A 21893-nucleotide genomic window follows, 5' to 3' on the forward strand; every position below is an offset into this window, starting at 1 on the left:
GGTGGGACGGGTGCCCCCGGCCCCGGGCGCTGTGAGCAGGCGGCAGGCCGGTCCTCGTAGGAAAGAGCCTTTATTAGCTGAGCCGCTCACCGGGAGGCAGCCGTAGGGAACGGTTAGAGGCCTCAGCAGCCCCCCCCCCCCCCACCAGCGCCCGGTGGTGGCACCGTGCCCCGGGCGGCTGCTGGGCGAGGAGGAAAAAGGCGTTAAAAAAAAAAAAAAAAAGAAAACAAACAAAAACCAAAAGGCGATGACCGGGCGGTGGGGAGCACGGAGCACGGGGGCGACGAGCCGCCCGCGGTGGGAGCGGCGGCACGCGGGGCCGCCCGTCCTGGTCCCCGGGGTGGGGACGGTGTGGGGCCGTGAGCCCCTCGGTTTGTAGGGCCCGGAGCCGGTTGATTTGTAGGGCCCGGAGCCCCTCGGTTTGTAGGACCGGGAGCCGGTTGATCTGTGGGGTCCGGAACCGATTGGTTTGTAGGGCCCGCAGCCGGTGGGTTTGCTCCGTCCGCTGTCAAGGAGCCTTCACCTCGCAGCCCCCGTTCAGCCCACGCACCTTGGCCCCCGCCCGCAGCCGCCCCCCAGCCCCGCGTCCCCGGGGGTCGCACGGGGCTGGCGCCTCGTCCCCTGGGGGCAGCGCAGGCAGCAGGGCAGGACGCCCCCCCCCACCCCCCACCCCCGGGAGCTGGGGGCACCGGACAAGAAGAGGGGAAACGATGCGGAGAGGAAAAGCAAGTTTATATATTTAGTCGGGCCAGCGGCAGCAGCCCTCCCTGCTCCTGGGGAGGAGCGGGCCGGGAAGGGAAGCGGCGGCACCGCCGGGAGGTGCTGAGCCCCGGTGCTGAGCACGGCCCAACGCCTCCCTCGCCCGCCTGCCGGGAGCAGCCCCGGCGTCCCCACGTGCGTCCGCAGCTCCCCGGGGCGAAGCTGCCGAGGCGAGCGAGCGGCCTCCTGCCCTCCCGCCGGCTCCTGCGGGGCCGGGGCGATGCTGCGGCGCTGGCTGCGTGCGTGAGAGCCGGAGCGTGGCAGCCCCGGGGGGAGCCGCGGGGCGCGATCGATCCGAGCGCTGCCGTGCTGCGGGGGACGGAGCGAAGCCGGCGGGAAGCAGGAAACGGGGAGGGAAAGCGCGAGGGCGGGGGGTGCGAGCCTGAGCCGCGCCGGGACCCCTGGAGGAAGCAGGGGCTGAGGAATACTCAAGGTGTCGAGGCTGCTCCCTGATGGTCGAGTGCCTGGCGAGGCACCGGCACATCCCAAATGCCTTCTGGCAACGAATTTCACCTGGTGCTGGGTTCTCCGGCACCGCCGCCTGCGTTCACCCTCTCCCCGGCCAGCGAGCAGGCACCTCGCTGCCCGCTGCCACCGCGGAGGGGGGACGCGGCGCCCCAGCTCCGCGTGCTCCCTGCCCCGGGGAGGGTTTTGGCAGGCAGACCTTTACCCCAAGCCCGGGAACGGGCGCCCACCCTGCCCCTGCAACGGCAGCGGCGCGGGGAGCAGCGGCAGGCGCGGTCTGTGGGACGTGGTGGCAGCCGGGCTTCGGGGTGAGCCTGTCCCGGCACCGCCCGGTCCTCGGGAGGGGAGAGCGGAGCAGACCCGCCTGCGTGCCGCGGGGCTCGCTCAGCTTCGCCTTCGCTCTGCAAATCCCCAGGATTCGCTCGGTTCTCCCCTCCCGCGTGCGGGGCGCGTCGCAGATCCTCTGCCCCGCAGAGCGGAGGCTTGCTGCCCGCTCGGCCTGGCACGGGGAGCCGGGGTCCGGTGGGCTGGGCAGGCTGCTTGGCACGAAGCTTTCTTGACACCAGGGCTTTGCTCACAGAGGGCGCTTGGGTTTTGCAGGTGTACAGCCGTTATCATCTTGGTTTTAGCACTCTCCAGCTGGGCTGGGTCCCCGTCGCTCAGAGCTCGTCTTCAGGGCCGGTGGCTGGAGGGCTCTCACGCAGCCTGTGGCAGGAATGGTCTCCGAGGGTGATTTTGACGTGTGTAAGAAAAAACAGTCCCGTGTTCCTGTGTGCTAAAACTAAAATATAAAATACACCTCGTCCTAGCAGGCAGGGGATTGGCGTCGGCTCTGCAGGGTAGTAAAGATGCATGGTGTACACTTCCCCCGGGGCACCGGGGCGGAGAGATCTCAAAATGTGACTGGTTCCGTGTTCAGCCGTCCGTCCGCAACCCTTCCGCGCTGCCGCGGGTCCTACTCACTGTCACTCTTGTCCACCAGTACCGCGTCGGACTCCTCCGTGATCTCCAGCAGCGTGTGCATCTCGGGGCTCTCCCCGCGCATCAGATCCGAGTTTTCTCCCTCCTCTCCGCCAACCTCCACCAGCTCCGTGGCTTTGACTTCCACCTCGCCCTCTCTTATCTTCTTGACGTGGAAAGTGAAGGGTGGCACTTTGTAGACGGCCGTCTTGGACCTGGCGTAGATGGTGTGGTCGGGGGTGAAGGACTTCCTCAGCTTGTCCCGAGAGGTCTTCATCTTCTCTCTCCTCTCGTTAGTCACAATCTTGGTGCCCAGTTTGTTCATCCTCTTCTCCAGGTTGTGGCGGGTCTTCTCCAAGTTGTGGCGGGTCTTCTCCAGGTTTTCCTTGGTCTTTAGCTTAGTCTTCTCCATCTTCTCCTTTGAGAAGGCCTTCTTAAAGTCATCCACTCTCTTCATGCCGCTCCTTTTGATGCGCTCTGCCCTTGACTCCTCGATAATCTCCTCGATCTCCACCTCCTCATCCGAGGAGAGCTGGATGTGATCCTCCTCCGCGTGGTCCTCACCAGCCGGCACCTCCTCACCCTCGCCTTCCTTCTCTTGCTTTTCACCCTCCTTCAGGGACTTGCTGATGCTCAGCTTCGAGGGGAGCTTCACTTCATCCTGCAAGACACAGAGCGGAGCCAGTGAGACACGCACCCAGCCTCGCCAGCCCCCGCCACGCTCCGTGGTGCTGCCGAGCACAGCGACGGCTCGCGGCCGAACAAACCCAGGCAGCCTCCGGCCCGGGCTCATCCTCTCCGTCAGCACACCTGATAAATTACTCTGAAGAGGATCAGCTCTGTCCCACTGCATCTTACGGCTCTGCTGTATTTCAGCTCCCATACACCGCTCTGCGCGCGCCGGGCTGGTTCCAAACCCACCGCTCACCCCGTTTGGGCGAGAAGAGGCAGGCGAGCACTGGGACTGGAGACTTCTCCCTTTCTCCTCTGCCCCTGCCACAGCCCCGTCCCCTCCTGCTTCATCCTCCTCCCAGAGCCCCCAGGTCCGACAGGCTCTGTCTGTCCCCTCGGATCCTGCAGCTGAGCCCGCCCCCACACGCAGAGGCTGCTCTGCCCACGTCCCATGCCGCGGGACACGGGCGTGGGGAGGACGAGGCAGCAGGACGAGCCGCGGAGAATCCGTAATCCTGCAAACAGCGGGGCAAAGCCAGAGCCTCCCGGGAGCTTCCCGCTGCACGCCATCCCTCTCCCTCGCAAGAAGCGAGCAGCAGCCTGCCCAGGGACCAGCGGCTGTGGGACAGCCCAGGCGTCCTGGCTGCTCGCCCTGAAAGGTGCACAAACCTGCGGGCAGGGCAGGGCAGAGCTGCCCTGCAAGGCGCACGGTGACGCTGCGGCTCTGGGGCTGCATCTTCCACCCCCCCGCCCCAGGGCTCCTGCAGCAAAGGAGGGAAGGAGACGGGCAGCAGGAGCCTGGGAGGAAATGCCAGGCGTTATTTATAGCCCTGCGCCTCGTGGCTCAGCGTGCTGGAGCACAGCACACCTCCGCTGTGCACCTAAGAAGCACCCAGCAACGGCACTCGTGCGTGGGAGCAGAGACCGGGAGCTGGAGCCATCGAAGCACGGGGAAGCCGTCGCAGAAAGCTCCCAAACCCAGGTCTCCTGCCTCATTCCTGCCTTTCCAGCCCCGGTCTCTCAGCCGAGACCCCTCCAGGGCGGAGGACGTGGGCTGTGTCTGCCCGGTGGGCACGCAGGCTCCAGCCGCACCCAGCCCGCGGCCGGGGTGGAAATGCTGGCAGCGGCAGCGCTCGCTTTCCCAACAGCCCTTGACCGGAGCGTTGTTTTTGCAGAGGTGTGCCTGCACCACGGCTGGAAAGCTCACACAGGGCTGTGAGCCGAGAAGCAGTTGCCACAGCGGGCACTCGCCTCTCTGATTCACCCCCCGGCACCGCCTGCCCGCGGCAGGACCCTGCTCCTGTTCCCACGCAAGCTGCTGAAGCATCCTCTGCCCCTCTGCCACGTTGTGTTCCCCTGCGCCTTCCCCTCCCCATCAGCCCGAACCCCTTCCTGCGGCTTGTCTTCTCCTCCCAGTTCTCCCAGTGCAGCACTGGGCTGCAGGTGGCGGCACAATCCGGCCCCGGGCACCCGGGCGCGCCGCCCAGCCTGGCCTTGACCCCTGGGTCTGCGCTCAGCCTTTCCCAAGGCTTGCAGGGATCCAGATGTGGGGCTGGGCCATCTCCCGGGACGGAGCGTGCAGCCCTGTTTTTCCCATTTCAGCGCTGGGGAGCTCGGTCAGGGCTTTGTCTGAGCCAGTATCCGAAGGAGGCAGGAGGCGACGGGTCCTGAGGCACAGCGGGGTTACGCTGTCTCTGCTGGGGACAGAAGGCAAATTCATTCAGCTTCTCCGCTCCCCTGGGTCAGCCAAGTTTGTGATCCCCGTGGCAGAGGACAAGCATGTGCACAGGAGAGGCGCTCGGGCCAGGAGAGGGGCACAGGTCTGGGGCGGGATTGGTTTTCATCCGAGCAGCACATAGCGTGCGGCCCTGCCGCGATGAAATCACCTCTGTGTTCCCAGCACAGGCTGGAAATAGCCCCTCACTGTACAAAGCCTCGCAGCTGCGGGGCTGCAGCCCACGGCCCAGAAATTTATTGCCCGAGTTGTTTTAACCCACGGAGCTGGGAGGGCGAGGCGTGGAGCAGCGAGCCGGGCACGGCCGGAAAGCCAGCAGGAAGGAGGCACGGCCGCCCCTTAGCCCGAACATGCACGGAGCGGAGTCTGCGGGGCTGAGATCGGGAGAAAACTCTGCGGGGCTGAGATCTGGAGGACTCGGATGGGTTGAGATCTGGAGAAGACTCTGCGGGGCTGAGATCTGGAGAGGACGACAGGAAAGCAGGACGCCCAGGTGCCACTCCCAGCCCTGCAGGGGACAGGACTTGATGGGAGCAAGGACCGGGGGTCCCAGCACAACACCGGCTGTGGCCACTGCACCGACCCGGCCGCAAGCCAACGAGCCACGCAGATGTCAAGAGCCAGGACGTGCCGGTCATCACACCGTCAGAACAGCCCCTGGGGACAGGTCCCTGAGGAGCCACGCTGCCCCCAGACCTGTTTCTGTGCAGGTTTCTTCGGCGCTGCCTCTGCGCCAGCCCGGCGGGCCCGCGGCGGCCGGGGACGTCCCGACCCCTCGCGCGGTGCCAGAAGGGACAGCGCGTTCGCACGCCACGCGAATGGAATGCGAAAGTCGGATGTTTTCGGTTGTTTTCTCATTCTCCCCCAAGAACAGCGCTGCTCCTTGGGCAAGCAGATCTAGAAATGAGAGGGGATCTGAGGACAAGTGTGTAAACGGTGACAAATGAGTGCCACGGCTCAGCGAAGGGGTTGCAGTGCCGTGGTCAGAGTGCAAACTCTGGGGTCTCGTTCCTGGATTTTATTCGAACAGAAAGCTGCAATGGACGAGGCTCTTCACCCCTTGAACCTCAGCTCGGGTCTCAGATGCTTTCTGGAGGTGAAGGTGACGCACCAACACGTGTTTTCTCCATTTCATTAGCCGCTTCAGGAGAAAACAATGCCTACGCTCTCAAGAGGGCCAGGTCAGGCCGGAGTAAATTCCCACCGCTAGGAAGCCGGGACCACGTCCTCCACAACAACACCTGCTGGAGCAATCCCCGAGACTCGCACAGACCCTGGCCCCACGGAGCCAAGAACATCAGGAACTCCAGCACTTCCTTCCCTCCGCGTCAACACAATGAGCCAGAACAAAGGCATCCCCTGCTCCCCCTGGCACGACTGTCACTGGAAATGGGCCATATCCTGCGCGCTCCGATACCTATCAGCCCCTTGTTAACTCCAGAGCATGTGCGTCCAAAAAGAAACACCAGCACAAAACCCCCACGTCTGCCACGTAAGATAACCGCCTTCCCTGGTGTTAGAACCATCAAATTTTGTCTTCTCGCTGAGTTTTTCCGATGTAGCTGAACGGGTCGCAGCGGCAGCTGTGATGTCCCTCCTGACAGCCCCAGAAATCTGCTCCCCTCGCAGGCGTGAAGGTGCAGTTCCCACTGGGCAGCCTTGCTCCGGTTGGGGTGAAGGTGCCGCTCTCGGCAGCCCTTCCCATTGCATTCTGAGAAGAGCAGCTGACCCTAATTCCCCCAAACTGTACCCATTTACCCATTTACACGCAGCCCAGAGGCACTGTGGACTCAGACTCTGCTCGCACCTCTCTCAAGGCACCCTTCCTGCTCAAACACTGAAGTCTCCGCACAGCTCTCTCCGTAAGGAGGCCCCCACATGCCCCAACCCCAACCCCGGGCCGTTTCCTAGAGCTCACCTCCAGCTGTGTTCGGGGAACCCTTTGCAACTCTCCCCTGTTCCCTTTCCAGCAGGGCCTGAAAATGAAGGCAGGGTGGCCAGGGGGCACCGTGCCCACTGCAGGGCCTTCATGCCAGCCCGGGGGCTCGGGGCAGCACCTCTCTTTTTTATGATTTCTGGTACGATTCCTACATTTTTTCCCTGACTCTTCTCCAGCCTGACCGCTTACCCTAGTGGTAGATAACCAGCTGGAGGACAGCTGCTGGATTTTCAGCCGCGTTTCATGTGGGTCGCTTTCCCGACTTTACATCGACCCGCACTGAGGGAGCGTTGCTGCTGACCGAGCTCCAGGTTTGGCACTGGGCACGGGTGCGAGAGCCACCAGCAGCTCCGGCGTGCCGCGGTGGGGACAGGAGCACTGCTGCCGAGCATCCCCAGCGTGTCGCTCCCAGCTGCACCCAGGCGCTGCCCAAACATCCCAGCAAGGATCTTCTCCTCCGTGCCTGGTGGGACAGGCGCGCTCGGGTCCCCTCCCCACGCTGTGACAGCAGCGAGGGACAATGGGGATCCGCTGGAACAATCAGGAACCATCCCGGGGCCACGGGTGGCTGCCGCACAAATCCCCGCTCAGGGCAAGGCACTGTGCTGCGTGCACTTTGTTGCGCTCGTGACCCGTCCAGATGAGCCACAGTTTTAACAGCAGGCATTCCAACCGCTCTATTTTTACTGGGAAAACGCTGACCCTTGAAGTGGGCGAGTCCAAAGTCCTGGGTCTTGGCATCCCTGCGTGGTGGGGCGTCCGAACGCTCCGTCCCCATCGGCAGATGCAAACCAACCCTGTTCTCTAAGGCAGCCTGAGTCCAGCTGGCACAAAGACAGCGGGTAAACAAGATTTCGCAGCAGATTTTTATCCCGAGACAACAAAAATCTTCCTGCTCTGTGCACGCAGCACAGATACGCCCAGCACCGTGTGTCCGTGCGTGTGCTGAACCGAGCAACGAGCCCCTTCCAACCCGACGTGCTTCACGTTCAGCTCCGGCTCCAGTTCGACCGTTCCGCTTTACTTTCACCCCTTTACAGCCTGCCGCCCCAAAGCCCGTTTCATAATCTGACACGTGCAGCTGCACCGTCCCTTCGGCACGGAGCTCCCCGGGGAAGCAGCTCACTTCGGGACGCTCCTTGCCCGCTCGCGGAGCCCGCGGGACCGGCAGCCTGCGCGCCTGGAGACCCGGGGGCACCCGGGAGGGGCTCGTGCACCGTCCCCAGCTGGCTGCCAGCTGGCAGGGGGCTGGAGCGCTCCGTGTTGGTTCTGCTTCAAGCGATTCAAAGCTGTTCGGGTCTCCGCTTTGCTCCGCTAAGCGGGCTTTTTTATCTGGCTTTGTTTTGGAGCCCCGAGTTCCCTCGCAGTGAGTCACCCGGGCCGTGCACATTCCGCCTGGTTGCCACAACACAAGTAAACACGTCCCTTGTCACACGCGGGGCCAACGAGACACAACGCTGAGCCGCGTTCCCAGCCCCGCGGAGCTCCTGAAGGACTGCAGAATCGCCAGCAAACCTGGGGAACGCTCCCAAAGCTCGCGAAGGGCCCCTGGATTGCTGTTGAATAGAGGGCTCGTTTTATCAGCATGTTAAAAAAAAAAAAAAAAAAAAAGAGTCCCAGCACTCCCAGCCGGTCTGATCTCCAGTTCGGAGGTTTAATGGAAGGACTGAGGCATTTTTCACACGCGCATGCTAATCACATCTGCAATTCATTTCGTTCAGCTATTTTTACACGACTGCAAGAGCACACGGGGTTGGCTTTGGTTGACATGCAGCTGTAACATGCAGAGCACGACCAGCTCACATCCCCCCGTCCTCCTGTGACCAAAAAGGGCCGATCCTGGCTGGCGGTGGCTGGGCCTGAGCTCGCTGCACCCCCTGCGCCCTTCCCCTGCCCACCCAGGGCAGGGCAGACAAGCTGTGGCCCGGGGGAGGCTGCGGGAGGAATTACAAGCATCTGGGCAGAAGGCAGCCTTCCAGGTCAGGCCGAGCCCTGCCAGAGAAGTAAAAGTTCTGCGCTCCCACAGCCGCACGACCTGCTTCGCTCTGCCAGTCCTCTGAGGATGCTTTGCTGTGCTCACCTTCCACCAGTGTCAAGGGAAGGAGGATTCGGGTATTGCTGCGTAACAGCAACATGCCTGATAGCCACCTAGGAGAGCTCGGGGACTTAAAGATGCCCTGCACGGAAAAGAGGAAGGCTGTGCTTCCTTCTTTCAGCACCTTGCTGGAAAAGGCTTTTCCTTTGGAGATAATTGCTTTCAGGCTCTTGTATCTCTAACGATAACTGTGGGGTTCTGCTTGCTTGTCATTTCAAATATCTTGTCACTCTCCTTGAAAAGGAAAAGTTTTCACTGGCAGCTTCTGCCAGATATACCCAGATTCCTGTGCTGAGTTCACCTTTGCCTGGCTCTCCTTCTGGTCCTTTCCTCCGACGGGACGGCATTTTGTACAAAACTGAGCGATCACCCTGAGTGCAGGCAACTGGAGACTGAGATATTCTCTCCAGCAGCCACACAATAAAAAGAAGCATAGCAGGGCACTGTGCCCAGCCACCCTTGTAGCTTGAGATAAGTGGTAGGTAAATACCTGTCAGAGTCCCTGCCCTCTCCAGGTGTGTGCGAAGTGTAGTCCCTGGGGAACAGAGCCCGGCACTGAACAGAAACGGGTGCTGCACTGTTCGCGTGGGACAGATTTAGTTTTACGTCATGCAGTTTGTGCTATTTAAAACAATGACTCCAAACCATTTCACAAACACCTACAAAAACCTTACGGCAAGTCTGAGGAGGTCGGCATTGTCAAGTCTGGATTTCAGAGGGAGAAACCGAGGCTCAGAAAACGGGCAGGATTTGCCCAGCCACGGCACGACTAACAGGGCCAACTGCACCTGGCTGCCAGTCCTCTGCGCAAGCCGTACGGCAATGCCTCCCTCCCTGGTGGCAGAGGTAGCGTGAGACAAGTCCTGTAATGCCTGAGAGAAAATGCCAGCTCCTCAGCTCCCGTCCTAACACTGGCAGCAGCATGCAGCAAACAGCGAGCGGATTAGTCAACAAGCAGAGGCACTTCTGGCAGCTGCAAGGATCAGCCTTGCAGGTCTAAAGGCTTGCAGCAGCCTCAGACAGGCGGGGAAGGCAATGGCGCTGGAATTAGCAGCTTTCAGAGGTTCAGAAGAGGTTCAAAACAATCTTCAGGGGTTCTCCTCCGAGGCCCTAAGACTGCTGCCTCCTCTCACGTCTTCTGCTGGGTTGGGCCACGGCACTTTGGGCAGCGCGGGCGTGGGGAAGCGTTCCTGGAGAGGGCTCAGAGGGCAGTCCCTGGCGCAGGCTCACAGGGCACACTCTGCATCTTCTCGGGCTGAGGTGAGGAAAACGGCATTTCAATGGCCGGTGGAAAGGAAGCACAGTGGAAAAAACTTACCGTCTCCCTGCTGGCCGATCTGGTTAGGAATATTGCCAACAAACATAATCCCCGTTAGTGTAAGCACAGGCAGAAGGGAAAGACACGGCGGGATTTAGCAAAGGGAGAAGGCAGGCAGCAAAATGTGACAGAAAAGACAGTCAGCAAAGATTTATGAGAAGGAAGAGTATCTTCCTCTACCTCACAACAAGCCCTAGGAAATGCAGAATCCCCGCTGTGATTTCATGCACGTTTATTTTGAATGCTGCCTTAGGGTCAGACCCTGCTCTCTTTTCACGCTGCTGTTCAGAGTGGTTTGAGATAAGTTATGCTGGAGATATCTCCACTTCGTTCGGGTGTAGCTGAAAGCAGAGTTTGTTTCGATGTGTGAGATTCTGAAAAGACAGAGACTGTAAATTCTGTATCTGTTAACTCAAATACACGAGCTGGAGAGATGGAAAAAGCCGTGTGCGATTCCAGAACTCCATCCACCCGGCTTTGTCAGAGCACTGACAATGCCCTGAACCAGCTGGACAATGCCCAGCAGCTCAGACAGCTCCGCTCAGCGACGCAGCAAATACGCTCCCCGCAACATCAGAACCCTCTCGTCTGCTAAACACATTCTGAGGACAGCGGGTGGCTACTCAGCAGCCCGAGGAGCAGCTGGCATGTAAAATTAACCCCTCCAAATGCAAAAAGCTTGGCTTTGACTCTTACATTCCAAAAGTTGGACGGATTTTGTCTCCAATAGTGTCACAAGAGGTCCAGAAAAAGAGAAGCTTTGAATCCTTTGCAGGACTACTGAACCCTGCAGTGAGAAGTTACCAGAACAACGCTGCTGAGACAAAGGAAAAGCTCTAAAATACGAGGGGAAAAAGCAAAATAGTTTGGGATTAGATAAATGTTAAAGGGATAAACTAATTCCTTCTCAAGCAGCATCTCCCTGACTAGCAGAAGCTGTTCTACCCTCTGTAATTTTGTGCATTGTGCAATCTTTCTGGCACCTTTTTCGAGCAAGTATCTCTAGTTACTCCGTGTCCTAGAAGTTATCTCTTAAAAGGCCGTATCTTCTTCATTAGCTGGTGAGAATGAGCAGCTTGGTACAGGCGCTGGAGCAAGTTCAAACTTGATGGTGAAGAGCCAGGGAGGAACGGTGCAGGGAGTCCTCGCTGCGAAGGAGGCTGTGTTTGGAAAAAACGCTTTTGCCTAACAGTGAGTCAGAAGAAAGGCAGGTCTGTAGGAAACCGCCAAATAAATAGACTGCAGAGAGAAAAGACTTTTTTTTTTTTTTCTCTCTCTGTCAGAAGAAAAACGTTTTGATTCTATTATCAGTCTGTTTGCACAACCTGCTCCTCCCGGATAAACCTGTCCCAACTGATTAATAACTCCAGACCTATTTCTGAACAGCAAACCAATAAAGATGGGCTTTGCCTTACAGATGATAGGCAGATGGATCGGTGCTGATACTGACATTTGCATCCTCACGTAACAGGTACAGGCTAAACATCCTGAGACTTTTTATTCTAAATATTTGATTTTCCCTAACTGACACGGAGCATCTTTGTCTCTGGTCTTTGTCTTATCTCGCAGCTGAACAGCGCTGGGCAGGATTCCTCAGATACTTTATAGCTTGGAGAAAATCTTCCAGAACTAAGAGGACAACGTTATCCTAAACAGGAAAAAGAAGGCTAAGCATGTTGCCTCAAAGCCTAGGAGGCAGTATTGTGCTTTATGCTGGTCACAGATGCATCAGAGTGGAAACTGCATCCATCTCTACTCGCTACTTGGATACAGACAGCATTTTACGCTCCTGGCCAGTGCAGCAGAGCAAGAAGCAGCTTCCACGAAGACGCAGGAAAAACCCCCAGCTGCACAAAGTCTGTGCGAGTCAAGCAGCGAGCTCTTTGGAAAAATGGCTCTGCTGGAGCTTAGCTCCTCGCTCCTCGCACCCGCAGAGCCCTGCAGAAAGGAGCGTGCCCTGCCTGGAGCTGGGATGGAGCGACCGTGCTCTGACTCACCCGCGAGCAGCTCAGTGCCTGTTTGTGAGTAATGCTGGAGGACGCAGGGGGAAGCGTGCCAGCCAGCGCGTCGCGCTTACTCAAAAGCATGAGAGCAACTAAAATGGGAGAAATGGAGATGATATGCAGGAACGCCGCTTCTTCCATGATGCTCGCATCCCTTCCAGTGTTCTGCGGGGCCTGTTACACCAAGCAGCCTTCACCATCTGGTCGGACTCCCTTCCAGGGAGGGGTGCAGTCTGAGCGCAGACCGGCTTCTTGAATCCTTTGGCTTCTAATCCCAGACCTGCAAACCGGGTTACATGTGGCCTCGATGGGTTAATTTGTGTCTGCTAAGCACTCCAATCTAGCTTACGAATGGGAAAATGAACCGCGATCTCACTGGAAACTAGAGCACAGCAGCCACCTTGCCCAGTAAGCACTGCGGGCAAATTCTGCTCTCGGTTATTCTGCTGTGTGCAGCAGCCCTCCTGGCATCACAGACACGATGACAAAAGCTCAGATCCACTGCTGGTAGGCACAAGAGACGCCTGCGAGAAGCATATGTGATTAGAAGGAATATTACCTTTGGTTTTATTTTTATGAGCCACTAAAGATCTAATCTAACCCTATCTCAACTGGCTGAGAAACCTCTGGCCCTTTGCTCTGAGACGATTTATTGCTACACAGCTCAGTGTGTGACTTTAGTGCTGAAAGGGTTTCAGCAAAACAAACAGTCCTGGCACTAGCTGCATATAAATAATACCTGAGGGATGAAATATTAATGAGGTTGATTCCGAGCTGCAACAGAGAAACCCATGATCCAGAGCTGTCTTTTGGTAGAAAGACTGACAATTTGCACTGGGGAAAACCCTGGAAACGAGAGCCATTAACATCCTGAAATCCTTCAGGGTCACAGTCTCCTCTGAACCATTACCTTGAGACTTTTATAATCCAGCAACACGCAGAGAATACGAAGGGATCGTTGCCCATCAGGATGTCAACACGGTGCCCTTACAATGGAGGGAGAACACACAGCTGAAGTCGGGGCTGCAGCCCGAAGGAAACGACTGGAACAAGATTTCCCCCCTTCCCCAGGTTGGCAATCTTTCACCTCTCATTTTGCTACTTCTGTGGCCAAAAGTAGGAGAAGAGAAGTGAAGATACAACAGCTTTCTGGGTTGATATTCCCACAAAAAAAAAAAAAAAAAGATGCCTGTAGTTGGGCAAACTCCACTGAATCCAAGCTCTGTAAGGCACACGGGCTGTTATTTGGGACGGCAGATCGCTCCGGTTATCACAAACTCTCTGCTGTCCTTAGACTCATACGGTTTTCATTTCAGAACAATTAATTTGAAACAAAACCGTAGCTGGGGGCAACCAAAATGCTGCTGAGGACGGGGAGAAAAGCGACAGCCCCGGGGAAGTTGGGTGCGGCTGCTGCAGAGGCGGGAGCTGCCCGTGCTCCCTGCGCTGCCGGCGGCTCTCCTCCCGGAGCCCCACGCTCTGCTTTGGGGAGCGCAGCCCCCAAAAAGCTCAGATCTGGCTTCCGAATCCGCCACAGCAAGGCGTGGGTTTGAAATTCATCCCTCCTCCCTGTGATCTTACTGCTCCCGTCCGTATAAGGCCCACTGGAGGCACAAAAGCCAAGCTGTGCTATTTATACTCCCCGTGCAGCCCTACCTACCCCACTCATTGTACCGCCGGCGGTCGCTTTCGGCCCTGCTGCAGTAACCACCCGGCCCTTCCCCGGGAAACTCCGCTCCTTGCGGGGCTCTGAGCAGCTGCTGGGTTCAAACAAAGAGCAGAGAAGTCCTGCAGGAGCTTCCGACCCTGCGAAACCATCAAGGATTTGTATTTCATATCAATGAAGCTGTACATCACGAGCCAGGCTTTCCCTAGAGCTCAGCTCCCACATAAGCCTCAAAAGAAAGGACCGGCACATTTCAGAAACTCAACACCTAATACGTGTGCCGAGGGCTGCAAGCGTTCAGATGTCTGGCTGTAAGAAAAACCAGGCCCTTGACATTTACAGAAATAGGTTTAATTGTCAAAAAAAAAAAAAAAAAAAACATTTGGAGGAAAAATCCCGTGCTTACATAACTGCTGACACGTGCTGCCCGTCCGATGAATGAGGCGCCCTGTCTGGTCTGAGCGCACAGCTTTGTGCATTAGACTCCCATTATTTCACCGCGAACTGTAGTAATCAGCCCAGTTTCCTCTGTCTAAACCCAGGATATTTGGGATGAAGTCACTCCGTTTTGTTTTCATTAGCAGCCACTCTAACCGGATTTGGTACTTTGGTGTCCTAATTTCTCTGCAAGGCAGGAGCCTGGGACAGAAGGCACAGGAGTACTGAGGAGCTCCGTACGTGCTGCTAACAAACACACGCAGCCATCCGACATCGAACGTTTTAGGAAGGAAAGTCCAGTTTCTGATAAGAATGCGGAACTTCTGTTCACATGAGTGTTGTCACCTTTTTTCGGTGGACTCGTTTTCAAAACCAAAAGTTGTGGCAATTTGGAGGAGTTTTTTTCTTTTTTTTTTTCAAATTTCATTTTCGATCTAATTGCCCAAGTTAAGCCCGTAGGAAAACTCTTACCTCGGCAGAGATCAGAGCAGCCCCCGACAAAACCAGGTCAGAGTGTATTTGAGAAAATGAGCAAAAGCAAGTGTGCCTACATCTGTTGCTGCAGGTGATGTCCATAAATGTTCTGTTTAATGCCTTGCTCTCAGCAGGCCCCCACGGACGTGATTTTCAGTACTGAACTTCTCCCCCAAATTTTAAAACTAACACAGACGCGCTTTAGGCTCATCTCCACAGGTCAAGCCGAATACAATTTGATTTTCACTTCTTCCTCAGCTAACAGCTAGCAAAATCTAACACTTGCATGCAGTTTGACCTCTTCTCTCAAGGTGCCAAAAGGTCTTATTTGCACTCCTGAAATAGTCCCTTCCGTAGCTGCTGGAGACCCAGCATTCATCGCTGAGAGAAGAACCAAAAATCTATAACCTGGAAAGAGCTGATTTGTCTGTAACACCTTTTATTTCTTCAAACCTTAGAATCATGCAATATTAAATCTGTTTAGAGCATGACGACTGTTCTCCTCAGCTACCTTGCTTGAAAATAGCCATCGCTGTTTTTATGTAATACTTGGTGTCTCGAGTTTGTCTCTTGTCCAGAAGAGAAGACTAGTAAATCTTTGCATTTTTATCCACAGCAACTGAAAATGCAATTACGCAGGGAAGTTAATCACAGCTTTCCAAAGGCAGCTTTTTCCGAGTTAGAAAGTAGCAATAATATTGTTCCCCATGACAGAACTAATTAGATTTCCAAGAGACTACATAACTTAAGCTTTGATAGGCAGTTGGATCTTCAGAAGCAAAACACTGAATTAGACAAAAGTTATTTTGTAATTTGGCTGTTTGTTTTTATGATAGACACAGTTAGGAAAAAATAGTAATTTCCACATTTAAACCCCCAGGGTGGAGGCCACTGTAAAGCTTTGGCTTTACAGACTGTTAATACATTGCAAATATTTCATCATTATTAAGACTGAAACACAGAAGGATATTAGTAAATGGGTAATCTGGAGAGAATCAGTAAGGCTTCTTGCAACAAACAGCATCGTTTGATATCAGTAAAGCAGCACAACGTCATCCTTGGTTTGATAAATGCCTCTACGATGTATACACAAAAACTGTCACGTCTATCCTTGTCGAGTTTTACTATTTAAATGCATTAGAATAATCTGTTTTGCATAATTCCAGACAAAGTACCACTCTTGTCATTGATATGCCTAGAATTGCCGACAGCAATAAAATATACAGATGAATAAATCAATACACAAAATTGTAACCCGATGTTTTGGCAAATCTGCTCTGCAATTCCCAGTCAGCCTGCGTTAGACATTTGTGAAGACTGGCATCTCCATAATTACAGTAAGATGCAAGCTCTAAAAACACTGTTGTCCCAGAAAAAAAAAAAAAAGTAGGATAAAACTCCACAAAGCCTAAAGCTACACTTCCCAAATCCCCCCAGATGCTGAACTTCCATAGAATAGAAGCTTTTCACCAGTAAGAGAGACTCTTACATACAACAGATGCTTTTTCCTTACACCAAGCCACACCGTCCGGTTTTCTGTACAATGAAAATCTCGTGGTGATCTTTTTATGGAGTTCAATCTACAGATTAATGCAGCTATGAAAAAAATATATCAGTTTTCTATATGAGAAATAATCACTGCAGCTCTGAGACAGACTGTAGACTGATATAATTTAGGAATATTTTCTGTTGACCAAAACTATGTTTCTGCTGTACGCAGAGAGCAGTGGTTATGCTGCAGAGGAAGGCAAAAATACACCACGTTCTTTGAGGGGATTCCCTGTGGTCCTAATCCTACAATCCAATTTCTCGTTGCATGGGTCTGCCTTTGTCACAGCAACGCAGCACAAGAGTACTCCAGATAACCGTGTTTGTTACTCAGTCACATTAATATTCTTCTTGCCCAGTTCTTTCTAGTATTCACACATCAAAAACCCATCGTGGATTTTATTGTAAAATCCCTGATGCAGTTCCCTCTCATCTGATTCACTCAGAAGTTGTTCTGGCCTCATCGCATCAGTGTCAGTTTTGCCCCGATTTCCTTTAGAAGCTGATTTGTACTTTTTAAATTCAAAGAAAAATTTTACTTTACATTCATGAGCAACACCAAAACCAAAAAGAACAGCTCACAAACTGACTATCTGCCAATGTTTAGGATGCTTCCAAAGGACCCGGGAGCTTGCCAACTTCCTACCTATTTCCATAACCACAAGGAATGTTTTGTTTAAACAATTCCCTTCACTCTTCTCATTTTGTAACGTTTGTGGCTTCTGCAGGACATGGAGAGTTCTATCGTATTTTTCCACGGTTAGGTCCGTCCTCCCAAAAAAAGCCTTTAAGGAGCTTGCAATAAATACAGCTATAAAACTGGTCAGGTTGCCCGCAGGATCTGAATATGCTCGCGTGCTTCAGCCTTTCAGGCACGATAAAACTACAAATGCTTAAGCTCTGAGTTACACGGGCCCCACACTTGTTAGATTCCTGAGCCTACTATGATAAGCTCTCCCTTCAAACACTGTAGTGAGAAGTGTTTTCCTGTTTTTTTTCTGGTTTTCTTCTCTCTCTTCCCGGGATCAGCACTAGACGCTTCTCTATTTGTCCCTGTCGCTGTCTAGTACTAACCCCGAGGCTTCCAGCTGAACCATTAACTATTTCACTCACTTTTCTTTCGTGGCCCAATATGAGAATTTGCTCTGACAAGGAAGACTAGCTCCAAACAGGAAAAGAGAGAAACATATTCCTCCTTCTCCTCTTGTTTAATATTAAAGGAAAAATCCAACCCTTAACACGGGGGATGAACATGAAGCAAACTAAAGCTGTTACGGTAATTAGACAACTAGAGGACTCCAGACGTGCAGGTTACGGTGACGAGAATGTGGAAATAGTTCCAACACAATGGCAAAGGCAGACCCAAGAACTAATGAGCTCATGCAATTGTTCTGTATTTTCTCTAATGGCTCTGTCCTAGCCAGTGAGATTAACCCCGGTGCCGGGGTTACTGTGTCTTGTTGTTATAGAATGCATGTCCCAAATCTGAAATATTATCGCTCTCCACGGAGCACTACACATGTTGCCCCTCAGTAGAAAAGACGTTAGCGGACAGATTTACCACAGAGCCTCCCAGACCCCAGTGCATTCCTGTTTGGTTTTTTTTTAAGTTAAGCAGTAAATCGGGTTATTTTGATACTTCTAGTCCTTTGCAAGAAGTGCTTAGGGCCGTTCCCGCTATTTTCATTATAATTCCTGTTAAATGCAGCGACTCTCTTAGGACACACAGACGGCACTGAAACATGAATGAGAGCTATTTCAGACCCACCTCCGTTTGGAACACCAGCCAGTCAGGGGAACTGGGGCGAGTAGTGGACCGTGCAGTGTGTCAGAGCCATCGGGGATGAAAACACCCACTGACAGAACATAAAGAAGTCGCGGAACAGCTCCTTACCTGGTAGATCATGACTTTGAAATTCCTGCGTTTCAAGAGCTCCGCTTCGTTGGCCTCCAGCTTCTTTATCTGCCCAGCCTGCTTCTCCAGGTTCTGCCGAACCGTCTTCACGTTGACGCTCACCTTGCGCACTTTTTCCAGCATCTTGTTCACGGTGTTACTGGTGGTGGTGTGCGCCTTCGTCAGCTTGGTTAGCTCTCCTTGGATGCTGGTCACTGCGCTATCCATCTCTTGCTGTCTCTCCTCCAACTGGGTTTGGGTCAGCTGGATCTGATCCACTGCCCCGATGATCTTGTCCAGAAGGGTCAGCACCATCACGCCGTTGATCTGGTCTGATTTGATGGGTTCTTCGGGCGTTTGCTCCTCGGAGGCCTCGGAAGCAGTTGGTGGCTCGATAATTTGCAAAGTAGTATCCTCCATGATCGCTAGCGCAGCCCGGGGACGCTGTCACTGCAGGGAGAGAGAGGAGGGCAAACTAAACCCGAGCCTCAGCTAAACTCTGTGCTGGGAGACACGCCAGAAATGGAGAGCACAGTGTGCGGAGGTCTGTGCTGAAATTCAAATGGCACAGCCCTGCAAAGCTGTCCAGTGAAACTGCCCTGCAAAATTTTCCAGGCTTGCAGGTCATTGGCTGACTCCACCTCGGCTATATAAAAGGAGCCCGCTGCCAAATGCCTGATGACCCACCCTTTCTGAAATGATTAAAATAGTTGGAGGGGAGGCGATGGCTTTGCATGCAAACACAGGCACGGCTCAGCAAGGAATGCAAAGCTCTGGAACTCAAAAACCTCTTCTTTACCATAAGTCTAGAGGCATGATAAGCAATGAGAGGAAAAAAACAAAAACCTTGAGCAAACGGCTCGGGAAGCTGCTGGAAAGAAAGAAACACCGCAGCTGTGTATATTAAAGGAAGGCTGGGTTAAACAACTGCACGCGTTCAAGTTCAGCTGGAGAATTCAGATCTTCTGCCAACAGTTAGCCTTTTTTCCAGGATTTTGAGAGCCTGATTTTCAACACTCTGTAAAAAAAAGCTGTAATTTGGATTGAGTAGTTACGGCACATAACTCCTGGGTCATAAAAACGCACGCTCCAGTGTGTGTGAATGTAACAGTAGGAGTGCCCCCGGTGCAGGCAGAGTGCACCACAACTCTGTACAGATTTAACGCAAAAGGAGTAAGAATAATTCACTCCTGAAGTGGAGCAGCTGGCCACTCCTGCCTCAAAGCAGCTCTCTCAGCTCTGCAACCCTCAGTCACGGACAGAGCTAGCCACCAGCCCTAAATGCAGGGCACACTTCAGCAAATGCCATACAAAAATTTACCTCTAAGTGCTCACATGCACTGTGCTACGCAGGGCTTTACTGGATAAACAAACAAAACAACAACAACAACAAACCACCAACCCATTTATTTCGTAAGTTAACAGAGCACAGAACGCTTTGGAAAACAAAGGGAAGGAATAACCCGTATTTTGCTGACTTTTAACCTCGGGGCTGGCACAAGGCACGTTCTAGACTCTGACAGTGTCGGCAGAAGTTCACAGCTTGTGGGACCAATATTGCCTGGGGACCACGGGGCAAGGAGACGCTCGGGAGGAGCTCCCAGTGTCCACAGCCCACTAAGACCAAGCACGGGAACACGAAGAAGGAAAGCTCATGTCTCGGGAGCGACCCTGGATGGGGTCACTTCGCTACTCCTGTGTTGGCTCAGCCAAAGGAACGCGGCCACCCATGGATGGGCCGAGCTGCTGCTCAAGGCGGCAGAAACCCTCCCAGGCTCCGAGGGATCTCTGGAGGGCTGTGGGCACCCTGGCAAGGCTGCAGGTTCCCCCTTGCCTTGATAACACATCCTGCCTTGGGTTGGGGTCCAGCCCGCCCTTGCCTTTTGCCCCAGGCTGGCAAATAAAACAAATGCCCGACAATTTTTGTCCTTTCCAGGCTCACAGCCTCCCTCGACCAGCGCTGGAAGAAGTCCCTAATTCCTAGCATACAAGCTGGGGAACCCACTACACACAAACAGATGTATAGGGACATTGTTTCATGAGGAATGCTCGCTGCACTCAGCACTTTCCGTGCCCCCGTGCTCTCCGTCGTGTGACAGCTTGCTTTTTAGGGCCGTTGTACCCACACCGCGCCATTGATCTAGGCCGGGTTTTAGTAAGCCGTGCTGTGCAGCCTCCACTATGGCGTTATGTCACGTATTAAAAATAGCTTGCTTGTCTACACCCTGTTTTTTTCCTGGAGGGACCTTTTTTTTCTTCCTGCGCGTTTATTTCCAGCGTTTGGTGCTGATGAGTCAGCCCCATGTAAAAAACCTTCCCCCCTGCCAGAGCGCGTTGTTTCTCACCGGGGATCTCTCTTCAGAGCGGCTTCCCGCAGCTGTCTGCTGGGAAGTTCCATCGCAGGCCGGGACGCGAGCAGCGCGCCGCTCTCGTCCCAGCTCTGCCCTGTGTGACTTCGGCGCAATCGCTGCGCCTCGGTTTCCCCAGCTGGGAATAAAAACCACCAGCAGCAGAGCGAGCGCATCAGGCTAGACAGAGAGAGACAAATCGTCAGAGCAGGAACTCGGTTTCGGTCTTGATGCTCAGGAGGACGCACCAAGAGCCACGTTCTGTGCTCCCTGAGCACGCAGCAGCCCCACCCCGCGCTAAAACGCGATGAGTAATTTTCTGTCTTGAGCCTAATTTCATTTCAGCCATTTTCCGCAGCGGAGACATACCGGGAAGAGCCAATAGGTGGCAAACCGCAGCCTTCCCTTCGGAGCCTTCACGCTGGTTTGATCCCAAAGGGCAAGTGAAAAGCGTCTCGATCTCTTGTAGCGCGAACAACGTCTTGGTGCTCTTATTGCGCAGACACAGTTTGAGCCTTGGATCTTCCACGCCTAGGCTGTGCCACAGATATTGAAATATCCCAGAAATATCTCAGATCATTCGAATATCTCAGCAATTTCACGGCGCCACCGCGGACTCTTTATATAGGCAGGGGACAGGCAGTCCTAACAAAAACGAGAGTGACTCAGGTTCGGAGAAAAGCCGCCAGATGTACGCAGGACAACAGAGGAAAGCAAGGCGCAGCATCTGCTTCCACATCAGCCTGTGGAAGTTCCTGTGACCAGAGGAAACCGCTCAGCTCGCTGACTTCATAAATAGCAAGACCCAGCTGCCCGGGGCCTGCGGGAACAAGGGATAGCCACAGCTTGCAGCGGACAGGGTCTGTGTTAAACAGTCACCGAGAGCAGTTGACACAATTTGTGCCTTTACATTTAGCTGAAGCGTGGAGGGAATGTCTGGACAGAGAGAAAATGTGGCCCCTCTGTCCTCCAAAGAAGAAAACGTGCATGGGAGCTTCGTGGATTTTGACTTCAGACCAACTCATCTGTGATTTCTGGCTTCCTTCCCAAAGAACCACGTTTCCAGTAGCCGCCTGCTGCAGGAAAGCCCTGACAGGCCGCAAGGTTTCTTGTATTTCACTGGGTTTCTGTGTCACGGAGCTGGCCCCCACGGGGTTAGCCTTCAGGCTACCGGCGGGAGTGCCCTACCCACCAGGACGTGCTTCCTCAGCACTGGGGTCTGGCTCAGACGAGCTCTGCGTTTTGCTGTTTTGCTCTTTTATTTATTTTTTTACCCCGTAATTCCACCGACTCCAGCTAAATAACGCCTGTTCCAGGGCAGCCCAACGGGCTGGAGGGGGGGGGGGGGGGGGGGGGGGGGCGCAGGGGGCTGGTTACGGGCGCACGAAGTGAGCGCAGAGCACACGGGAAGGGCTGGAACGGCACGGGGAGGGTTGGGTGGGGGGCTCTGAGAGAGGGGGGCTCTGAGGGAGGGGGAGTTCGGGGGGGGCTCTGAGGGGGAAAGCCTTGGGGGGGCTCCGAGGGATGGCCCTGAGAGAGGGGGAATTTTGGGGGGGGGGAGTCTGAGGGGGAGGCCTCA

At 54.5% G+C, this 21893-nt stretch overlaps 1 protein-coding gene across 2 annotated transcripts; it reads right to left on the reverse strand.

Moving 5' to 3' along the window:
* Positions 1–715: 715 nt before the first annotated feature.
* CAVIN1 (caveolae associated protein 1) lies at positions 716–21056 on the reverse strand. 2 transcript variants are annotated; one of them, XM_050715513.1, is made up of 4 exons: positions 20684–20946; positions 20312–20494; positions 17967–18416; positions 716–2845 (listed from the first exon to the last, which is right to left on the reverse strand). In XM_050715513.1, exons 3-4 carry the CDS (start codon positions 18384–18386, stop codon positions 2180–2182), a joined length of 1086 nt encoding a protein of 361 aa, XP_050571470.1. In that variant the 5' UTR covers positions 18387–18416; positions 20312–20494; positions 20684–20946; the 3' UTR covers positions 716–2179. The 2 variants fall into 2 exon arrangements, with proteins under 2 accessions (XP_050571470.1, XP_050571471.1); XM_050715514.1 differs by lacking the exon at positions 20312–20494 and having other exon boundaries at positions 20684–21056.
* Positions 21057–21893: the final 837 nt, after the last annotated feature.

Source organism: Cygnus atratus, chromosome 25 (genome assembly GCF_013377495.2).
Source record: "Cygnus atratus isolate AKBS03 ecotype Queensland, Australia chromosome 25, CAtr_DNAZoo_HiC_assembly, whole genome shotgun sequence".
NCBI classification, from domain to species: domain Eukaryota; kingdom Metazoa; phylum Chordata; class Aves; order Anseriformes; family Anatidae; genus Cygnus; species Cygnus atratus.

Excerpts from the sequence above, each read along its gene's own strand:
- CAVIN1 (XM_050715514.1), bottom strand. The coding sequence starts at position 18,386 with ATGGAGGATACTACTTTGCAAATTATCGAGCCACCAACTGCTTCCGAG. Across the intron at positions 2,846-17,966 it reads TCAAAGTCATGATCTACCAG|GATGAAGTGAAGCTCCCCTC; the intron begins GTAAGGAGCTGT and ends TGTGTCTTGCAG.